Here is a 10,782-nt window from a genome sequence, read left to right as displayed (position 1 = left end):
CAATGAGCTGGACAAAACCATACAACATCGGGGCTTCCTCCATCACAGAACCTAAATCTAAAGTCCCACTTAAGTTCCATTGCATAAATTCAAGAAAATGTTTCAGAGTTTAGGTTTTAAATTTTACATAAAAAAAATAAAACAAAAAAAAGACTGCATTTAATGTTGTAATTCTAAATTATTAATGGGGACAAAATATTCATGAAAAAAGTGCATTTAGTGATGTCCTTAGTTTCTCATGGGAAGAAAAAATGAAATCCAAGGGGGGCAGACGGTTTCATTTTCCCCCTATTTTCTCATGTGCCATGCAACCATTTCACATGTCTGGACTTACTATCAAGCCACATTTTTCATGAACCAAATGCAACATAAGTGTATGCTTGTTGGAATCTTGAGTGAAGCTCAACCTATTTTATCATTTCATGACAAGAGCAAAGGAATGAAGTTAGTATCCCTGAGTTGTCTTATGGACTTGAGCCAAGAGACTACGGACCCAGGATTTCAAAATAGGGTGGGCTAGATTTACCTTATTGAACTGTTAGATTTTAAACTTGTTTAAACCCTTAAGGGAGGCTTACGGAATTGATCATATATATAAAAAAAAATCATTTAAGAACATATCATTTTTATTTTATTTGTTTAAAAGGCCTATTTTACACCAACAATGCCAGCTAAGGTCTACCATGATGAACAAAAATGAATTAAGAGAAAAGAAAATTCAAAAATGAAAATTTATCATCACAAAAATAGTTTAATTGATATTTATGCTCTAAATGGGCTTAACATTAACACTAACTATAAGAAAGAAAGAAAAAACTCACCTGGGCTATAGCCCAGGTTGTACAAGTCATAGTTCCGTTCCAGTTTGTTGGGGTGTAAATCTGAGGTGGTTTGGTATTCTACTTGTGGTTGGGAGACTACAAGTCAACGCAAAGACATTTTGAGTTTGTAAATTACAATTTATAAAGTTTGTTATTGCTTGGTGTGATCTCCCTCTTTAATACTTGTTTACTTGCTATTTGGTTGCCAACCTACTTAATCCACCACACATGTCATACTCCAAGTTTTTGGGTGTAAAACACCCTCCCCCTTAACTTCGGTTTTAAAAAATAAATAAATAAATCTTTATCATTTAATAATACAAGTGAGGGAACAATAATTGAGAAAATTTAAATAAACCAATAGGTTTCTTCTTTTAATTTATAAACCAGTAGATTTATATGTAAAAATATTAACTAAATAAAAAGAAACCTCTAGAGTCACGAAGTCTGTGTTGACTTAATTAAGTAATATAACTCTCAACTTTATTCATGTATAGTCATAGGTTTGGGCTCGTTTGGGAATGATTCTGTCCAGAATCACTTATGGGGAGAAGCACTTCCCACATGCTTCTCCATATAATCACTTTTAGTGATTTTAAGTGATTATATGGAGAAGCACCTCTCATGTGCTTCTCCATAAAATCACTTAAAGTGATTATTGGGAAAAGTGATTCTACATCAAAGTGATTATTTGAAGCATCTTATACTTGATTTATTCTCAAGTTTCAAGGACTCCGACTTCAAATGTGATACTTGTATTTTGGACAAAAGTCACTGTGTGCCATATCCATTAAGTACGAGTAAGTGTACTACTTTGTTACATTAATTCACTCTGATGTATGGGGACCTTCACCTATCACTGCTCCTTCTAGCGTTCGGTGGTTTGTCACATTTGTAGATGATTGTACACGGATGACCTGGGTTTATTTACTGAAGAATAAAAACGAAGTGTTTTCTCATTTTCAGTTCTTCCACAAACAAATGAAAACTCAATTCAGGGCTCAAATACATAATCTTTGCTTAGACAATGGTGGAGAATTTGTCAATTATGACTTTCAGGCTTACTTCCAACAACATAGAATTATCCATGAGATGACTTGTCCTCAGACACTACAACAATGGTGTTGCTTAACGAAAGAATCAACATCTTCTTAAAACAACTTGAGCACTTCTAATTGGAGCTCATGATCCTCGTCATCATTGGGATGATGCTATTGTCACTGCAGTTCACCTGATCAACTGCATGCCTTCTTGTGTATTGAACTTTAAAACTCCCTTACAAGTGCTTGCGAAACACGGGCCCCTTGCCCTCTATTTTGATACTCACACCCTGAATTTTTGGATGTGTGGCATTCGTTCATCAACGTTGTATTTTTGTGGGTTATGTTATTTATCAAAAATGCTATCGTTGTTATCACCCTCCCAGTACCTATGTCACTTTGGATGTGACCTTTTTTGGAATATGAGATGTTCTTCCATAACCCAAGATCCAAATCTACGCTTCATGGGGAGATACGAAGTGAAGAGAAAAATTGGAGCAACTTGGAAAGCGAAGAAATTTGCCTCTGTACAGAAGCGATCGATCATCCTGCCTCTGATGATCAATCGCCTCGAGGTCTGGAGCCCGAAATTGCTCTTGACCAAGAAGCGATCGATCATCCAAAGCTAGCGATCGATCGTCCTGAGTTTGGAGTACGAGAGTTCTCTCTGCCGAAAATCAATCAATTGTCCATTCATAGCGATCAATCGACCTCGAAGTTGACGATATGGCTACTTGTGAGCACTCACGTTAACCTTGAGAACCATGAATGACCAAAAAAAAAAAAAAAAACAGGACAATCTAATAGTTTCGTTAACCTGAGAGACATTTTGCGATAAAAAAGCCAAATTAATATGGTATTTACCTAACATTAAAGTGTAAATCTATCTTGATAAAGTCCTAATAATAAAAAGAAATTTATTTTGTTCCCTCTTGTCTTGTGTTTTGTTGACTATATACTAATAATACAACAAACACCTGTGGGCCTCATATAAATGTTTACTCCATAGCTTAAACTGATCACTTCAGAATAAGAAAAGTACTGCAACAAAACAATATCAAATGCACATCCACATACGTCTACCAACAATATTTGCATAAACGCAAGCATGTTAACTCCATTTAATAAACAAAAGTACCATTTTCCAAACTCAATGTCAAGCGAACATTCAATTAAAATACAAAAATAAGATCCATGTTTGCCATATCACTACTACCAAATGCAAACTTAGATAACTAAATTCCAGATTCTCAAAAACAACACAAAGCTTCCATTGCCTCAGAACCTCCTTCCACCCTGTGGACCCCGTCCATAACCTTGGCTAGGGATCATAACCTGTGGCTCAGCTTCAGATACCCCAGGAAGATCAGCCATGCCAAGAGCAGCAAGCATGTCAAGGGTCTCCTTATCGACCTTGATTTCTTCAGTCCTGATAGCAGATTGTTCAGGTACATAGTCCATGCGACGCTCACGCTCTTCTTCCTGCAGTTTCAGTGAGATACCCCTGACTGGACCCTTTTGAATCCTCTTCATCAGGTGAGTGGAGAACCCAGCAATTTTGTTCCGGAGACGTTTTGAGGGGATGATTGCAACCTCTTCCAAGATCTTCTTGTTTGTGTGGAAGTCCAAGGTCATCTTTGAGTAGTACCTCTCGATCACCTGGCGTGAGGACTTCTTCACAGTCTTGGTACGAACACGACCCATTTTGCAGAACTAGCTCTTCCTGCAATGATAAGAAAATAAGAAAAAACTACTCTCATCCATTTCATGCTCAGAGAATATGATATTGATGTAACCCATAGAACCAAGCTTTTTAACTAAGATGCTAATAAACAAAATAAAACAGAGAAACTAAAAAAATACAAGCAGAACAAAAAGGGACTTGTAGATTTAACTAAATCTTAAACAAAGCCAAACCAAACCTAATAAAAACTAAGCAGCATAGCAGGTTAGAGTATCTGCCAAACTGAAAAAATCACAATAGCAGATAAGAAAACCCCACTATCAACGACCATAAACAACATATAACACTTCAGATCCAAAACTCGATTTCAACACCCTAAACCTAATTCCTCGAACCCAAAATTATTTTACTCTCATGATTAAAATAAAGCAACATTACCACACATAATTCATACATAAGCAATAATACTACATAAAACCCCATGAACATGTTCAACTATCTTACCCACATACACACACAAATCACAATCAATTCCCTTTGACAGTGTCATTTTGGGCCATAATCAAACAGAGTTAACTAATTCGAATCACCCGTGGACTAAAACACGAATACAAATCAGGCACTAAATATTCCAAATCGTTTTACGTTTTAGAGTAGCTGCAATGGAAGAGAACCATGAGATGAAAAACAAACCCTAAAACATTACTTACAGTGCCGAACAGCGAAGGTTAAGAATGAGGAAGTAGAGAGGAGGCGCAGGGAGCAGATAGAGTGCGGCAGCTGAAGAGATGGGAAAGTGCGTACTAGGGTTTCTCTTTTATTAGGCGCGTTACTTTTTGTTTATGGGTCGAGCGGGCTGCACCCGACCCGATTCCCTCTATTACATTAAAATTTGAGTTTTTTTGCGGTTTTGCCTCATGAATTATTTCATTATTGTCAATTTAGCCCTACCAATTTTTTCAATAAATTAAGGACCCAAACGTTGTAAAAATAGCCCATGGGCCTACCGTCAATTTTTTCAAATTTCATCCAAATTTCCGTCCAAATTAAATGTAAATTCATAATTTTAAGAAATTAATATATATATATAACCCCACCTATGCAGCCCTACCTTTGATCCAGCTTCCCTGTACCCTCTATCTCTCTTGCCCCTCCCAAACAGCCCACCCACCTCCACCACACTTCACCCACCAACACTGGCGGACCAAGGAATTTTTTAGCATATGTGCAATTTTGAAAGACTAAAAACTCTTTCTAGATTGAACATCTAAGGCTTTTTATCTAGATTGACCTTAGGTCCCTTCATGCATTTATATCATACATGAAAAATTATTTTATGTAAAAATATTGACTAAGTATGAAAAATGGTTTTTCGAAATAATCATTTTCTCAAGAAAATTTTTGGTGGCTTTTATTCCTCACACATCAAATAAGAAAACTTGATTTTATGGGATTTTATTATGAAGTATATATTGACTTAATGAGCCATCATTTTTAGCCTAAATCGTATTTTGCACAAAAACCGATTTTTCATATTTTGATTTGGTGGGAATTTGATTTTCTAGTATTTTTATTTAAATCCAAATGCGGGGTACTTCCTTATTTACATTATAAACTTAAGTAAATGGACTAATATAAAAATAAATGAAAGTAAAAGGACAAAGACATTTACTTGAAAATGGAAATAAAGTAATTTGTGCACCACCACCCGCTAAACAAATGGGCAATTTGAAGCACATGCAATGGTTTTTCTGACGAGGGCACCTCCTTGCGCCTTAATAGGTCCGCTACTGACCACCAACATCCACCCTTTTAGCCGTTTCTTCCCATTTTAAATTTTTTTAATTATTCCTTTGACCTTCTCAATAATTCTTCCGTCTTAGGGATTTGGGGTATCAAGAGAGGCTAGACAAAGGCTTAATTAATACCCAATGGCAAGAAGAGTGGCCAAATTCTTCCATTACTCATCTGCCTGTCATGGGTTCTGACCATTGTCCCATCCTTGTGGAGACAGAATCTCGAATAAGAAGAGGTTGTAAGCCTTTTAAGTTTGAGGCTTCTTGGACTTCTGATCCAGAGTGTAGAGAAGTGATTGACAGAAGCTGGCGAAGGGAATTTCATGGAAATAGAATGCATGTGTGGGGAAGGAAAATTAGGGGGTGTCGTGTGGATTTGCGAAAGTGGAGTGATGGGAAATTCTTAAATAATCGTAAAATTGCAAATTCCTTGTTCACGGAGCTTGATCAACTTCAACTGAACTGGGATGCAAACTATGGGAAAATTGGGCAAGTAGGGAATAAGCTCAATGATGTTTGGAGGTGTGAGGAGTTGTATTGGAAGAAGATGGCGAAAACCAAGTGGCTTAAAGAAGGAGATGCAAATACTGCCTTTTTCCACAATAGTACGGTTTAGAAAAGGAGGAGAAATCGAATTGCCCGGATAAAAAACCAAGATGGTGACTGGGAGAGTAACGATGCTCGGGTTCATAACACCATTGAGGCATACTTCCAGAATTTGTTTACTTCTGAAGGCCAGAGAGACTGGGGTGATATCTTATCTTTTGTCTCTCCAATAATCACTGAGGATATTAATTCAAGCTTGATGGCCCTAATAAATGATGAGGAGATTAGACATGTTGTTTTTCAAATGGGGGCCCTAAAATCCCCAGGGCCTGACGGTTTCTCTGGTATCTTTTCTCAAAAGTATTGGAGCATTATTGGTGAGGATATGTGTGGGTTGGTTAAAAGATTTTTCTCCGAGAACAAAAATATTTTTGCTATGAATGTAACAGAGATTGCTCTTGTTCCAAAGGTGATGAGCCCAGATTGGTCACTCAATTCCGCCCTATTGCATTGTGCAACTATTCTTACAAGGTAATCTCGAAGATTCTCACTAATCGCCTTCAACCCTACTTAAATGCAATCATCTCTCCCCAACAATGTGCGTTTATTTCTGGAAGGCAGATTCAAGATAATATTTTTATTGCACATGAGGCCTTCCACTCTTTGAAGATTAGAAGAGATACTAGCATTTTTGAAATGGGGCTGAAGCTGGATATGAACAAAGCTTACGATAGAATTGAGTGGGATTTCCTCCAAGCAGTGTTATTGAAAATGGGTTTTGTAGAGGCTTGGGTGCAAAAGGTGATGAACTGTGTCTCTTTAGTGGAATTCTCTGTGATAATCAATGGAAAGGTAGGGGGTGGTTTCAAGCCATCGAGGGGAATTCGCCAGGGGGACCCTATATCTCCATATTTATTCATAATTGTCAATGATGTCTTATCTTCTATGCTTAACCATGCAGCAATGAGGGGCTTCCTTCAAGGACTAAGTTTTGGCAGGAGGGGCCCAACTCTAACTCACCTATTTTTTGCAAATGACTCCCTCATATTTCTCAAAGCTACAAGTCAAAATTGCAAAGTGGTGAGCCAAATTCTTAAGTCTTACTGCAAGGCCTCGGGTCAAGCTGTCAATTTGGAAAAATCAAACCTGTTTTTCAGTCCTAACACTTTGGCGGAAGTGAAGGAAGAGATGAAAGCTGCTCTTAACGTAAATATCACGGATGATCCTGGAAAATACCTTGGCCTTCCAACAATATACGGGAGATCAAAAAAGGAGGCGTTGGCTTTTGTAAAGGAGAAAATCTTGCATAAGGTGCAGGGATGGAAGCAAAGCTTACTCACGTAAGCGGGTTGAGAAGTGTTGATAAAGTCTGTGGCTCAGGCTGTTCCCTCTTATCCCATGTCAGTGTTCTCTTTTCCCATCGGCTTCTGCAAGGAGATTGATAGCATTCTTGCCAATTTTTGGTGGGGACATAACTAGGAAGCAAATAAAATTCATTGGATTAGCTGGAAGGAATTGGGGCTGCCAAAGAAGGAAGGAGGGATGGGTTTGAGGAACCTAAGAGACTTTAATACTACCTTATTAGCCAAGCAATGCTGGAGATTGATGATGAAGCCAGATGCTTTTTGGGCTCAATTAATTAAGAGTCGATAATTTCCGAATAATGACTTTCTAGAAGCAAAAAAAGGGGCTAGGTCCGCATAGGTTTGGTTGAGCTTGCTGGCAGGCAGGGACGTCATTCTCAACGGTGCGCGGTGGCAAGTTTTGGATGGAAGTCGGATTAAATTGTGGACTGACAGGTGGATTCCTTGCTCCCCTTATCGCCTTTTAATGCCAAAACCAGGTGTGGAGGTAAATGAGGAGGAAAAGGTTGAAACTATTATAAACCCTTCAACCTGTGTCTGGAACGTGAATGCTATTGATAGACAAGTCAATGTCAGGGATGCTTGTTTGATTAAAGCTCTTCCTTTAGGTGACGAGACTGAGGCTAACAGAATGGTGTGGCCTTTCAATAGAGATGGAAGATTTACTGTAAAATCTGGGTATAATTTAATCATCAATGCTTCTCTTAGTTCTAACACCAGTAGGCCTTCTGGCTCTTGGACAATAGATAAGATTATGTGGAAGTCAATATGGAATTCGAAGCTAGTGCCAAAATTAAAAAATTTCTTGTGGAGAATTTGCAAGGGTTGTTTATTGACTTGTCAGGCTCTGCATAGGAGACACCTTGGTCCCTCGCCTCTTTGCCCTCTATGTGGAGAGCTTCCTGAATATGAAGAGCATCTCTTTCTATTATGCAACTGGGTTCAAGGAGTTTGGTTTGGAGGCCCTTTATGTTATAAAATAAATAGACAAAGTATTACAACAATTGGTGAGTGGCTAAAGAGGACTTTGCAGCTCCCTCAAAGCTCTGCTCATGATCGATCTTGGCTCATGGCTCAAATTGCATACACTTGTTAGAGTATTTGGAAAAGTCGATGTGCTGCTGTCTTTGAGGGTGTTCAGGTGTGCCCGCAGAAGACTTTGTGTGCTGCCCAGTCTGTGGTCAGCAAATTCATGCAAGTGCAAACTGAGTCTGTGATGAATATGAATGATAATGTTGTTGAGGTTGGGGTGGCAGAGGCAAGATGGTCAACCCCTCCCCATGCATATTGTAAAGTAAATGTTGATGCTTCATGGGAGGGAGTTTCGAAGCTAGCAGGTTTGGGTGTGGTGGTTCGGGACTCGAATGCTGTGTGTTTGGGCGGCAACTGTAAAACTAGACTAGTAGCGTCGGCTATTGAGGCGGAGGCGCATGTAGCATTGAGTGGAGTACATTTAGCTGCTCAAATGGGAATATCACATGTGATTTTTGAATCTGATTCAAAGGAGTTGGTCCAGTCTGTCAAAGGCCATATTCAGAGGAGTAGATGGACTATTTTCCCCATTCTAACGGCAATTCGAAGAGCCTGTAGTGGTTTCAATTCGTACTCTTGGAATTGGGTGCACCGTGGTGCAAATAAAGCAGCAGATGCTGCAGCTTCTCGAGCTAGAAGGATGATGTGTGATGAGGTTTGGGAATCCAGCCTCCCATCCTCTTTGGTCTTTGTGTTGCAAGCTGATGGGCTCCCATGTCCCCCTACGATGTGAGTCCTGGCTATTAGAGGCGGACACGCTCCCTATTGGGAGGTGACATAGGTTTGGCCTCTAACAAAATTTGCTTTTGTTTTGCTGTAGATTGTTTTTCATCTATTTCTATTGTGGCTGCTTTAGTTTCGCCGTAGCTTGTTTTTCTCCTTTCTTTTTGCTGGATGTTGGTAACTGTGTTGTTCTTTGATTGTGGTTGTGGGTAGCCTAGCCCTTTGTTTGTACTTCTCTTTCGTTTGGAATGAAAGTACTCTTGACCCAAAAAAAAAAAAAGATTCTCGCTTCCCTTTCTCTCTCTCTTCTTCATATTCTTATCATGAGTACCACAACATCCTCTTTCCGTCTTAAAATTCCAAGGCTTTTGTTGGCCTTGGAATTTGATTGTAAAGCTTCATGCTTTTCATTCTCAATCAGAAATTAGACTCTACCAACAGTACTTACCTCCACAGTGCACTGCACGAGTCTCTATTTGATGAGATCTCAGAGCAAGAGAAAGAAGCGCTTATCCCAACTAAAGATGAATTGGGGTGTTTACTATATGGCATTTATAATGAAGAAAAGTACTCCTTGTCAATGTTGTTGTGTGCTTCCACAGCTCTGCCTTTGTTTTTCATGGTTCCCCTGCCACTTCAATCTCGAAGATAAGGTTTCAAATGAAAAAGGTCTCTCACAGAAAACAATGTGGGCTTGAATTTGAAAGAATGGTAATTGAAATGATAACATGATTCATGTAAGAGTGGTAAAGAGATTTTTTGGGATTTTCAAGAATCAAAATGGTATGGAGAATGCTATGAGATTTTAGAGTGGTTGAATTTTAATAGAAGTGAATTGAATTGATAGATGAAGGAGGCATCAACTTTATGTTTGCTTTTCCAGCAAACAGTGGTAAGAAGAAATGAGTGATTCAAAAAAGATATAAACCCCTACATGCATTATTGTGTAGGGAAGTGAATGTTACAACAAATTTGAGTAAAATCAGTAAACAGAGCATTGTTGTGTTGGTGGGTGGGCTGTTTGGGCAATAGAGACGGAGAGGGGCAGCGAGGGGCGAGGTGCATAGAAGGTGGGGTTTTTTAATTCCCTTGTTTTTTTTATATAAAAAAATATCTTAAAATTACGAATTTACTCTTAATTTGGATGGAAATTTGAATGAAATTTGAAAAAATTGAATGTAGGCCCTATTTAAAAAGGGTCCTTAATTGACTAAAAAAATGATTAGGGGTAAATTGACAATAGTGAAATAATCAGGGGGCAAAATCGAAGAAAACTCTTAAAATTTTGATCCCCTTGGGATCTTACCATCATAGTACCATACAAGTCAGAATAAACTCTAGCAAGGACATCTAGAGGGAAATCACTAAACCAAATACATGAGTTGTTATAACTATGTCCTTTTTCTGCCAACTGGTCAACAACCATGTTAGCCCATCTGTATATGAGTGATAGCCACTTGATCAAACTTTCCAAAAAGTTGTCATATGTCTTCTACAATTTATCATCGCTCGTTTTGTAATGATTTGTATCTGTATTTTAGAATCTCCTACAATTTCCACCTTCGAAATCTTCAGATTATTAGCCCACAACAAAGCTTGCCTGCAAGCTGTTGCCTCGACTTGTAAGATAAAGGTGTAACCTAGTGGCCATGATCCTGCAATAACTAGCTTAGCTTATGCATTTCTAATAACAAAACCTGCAACAGAATTTCCATTAACTAAAACAAACCCATCAAAATTAATTTTATAAGCATCATTTTTAGGAGGACTCCAACC

The 10,782-nt window shown here is 38.4% G+C and overlaps 2 protein-coding genes across 2 annotated transcripts; one reads left to right on the top strand and one right to left on the bottom strand.

Annotated features, from left to right (window-relative positions):
• Positions 1-2,952: 2,952 nt before the first annotated feature.
• LOC110744773 (Ribosomal S17 family protein) lies at positions 2,953-4,395 on the bottom strand. The gene is made up of 2 exons (XM_021944787.2): positions 4,256-4,395; positions 2,953-3,584 (listed from the first exon to the last, which is right to left on the bottom strand). The coding sequence occupies exon 2, from the start codon at positions 3,563-3,565 to the stop codon at positions 3,140-3,142; it is 426 nt and encodes a 141-aa protein (XP_021800479.1). The 5' UTR covers positions 3,566-3,584; positions 4,256-4,395; the 3' UTR covers positions 2,953-3,139.
• Positions 4,396-5,522: 1,127 nt separating this feature from the next.
• LOC148296597 (uncharacterized) lies at positions 5,523-9,016 on the top strand. Its single transcript, XM_088248574.1, has 5 exons — positions 5,523-5,946; positions 6,357-7,227; positions 7,687-7,929; positions 8,096-8,222; positions 8,348-9,016. The coding sequence occupies exons 1-5, from the start codon at positions 5,523-5,525 to the stop codon at positions 9,014-9,016; spliced, it is 2,334 nt and encodes a 777-aa protein (XP_088104700.1).
• Positions 9,017-10,782: the final 1,766 nt, after the last annotated feature.

This window comes from Prunus avium, chromosome 2 (assembly GCF_965620075.1).
Source record: "Prunus avium chromosome 2, drPruAviu1.hap1.1, whole genome shotgun sequence".
NCBI lineage: Eukaryota > Viridiplantae > Streptophyta > Magnoliopsida > Rosales > Rosaceae > Prunus > Prunus avium.
This window is presented reverse-complemented; position numbering and strand designations above follow the sequence as displayed.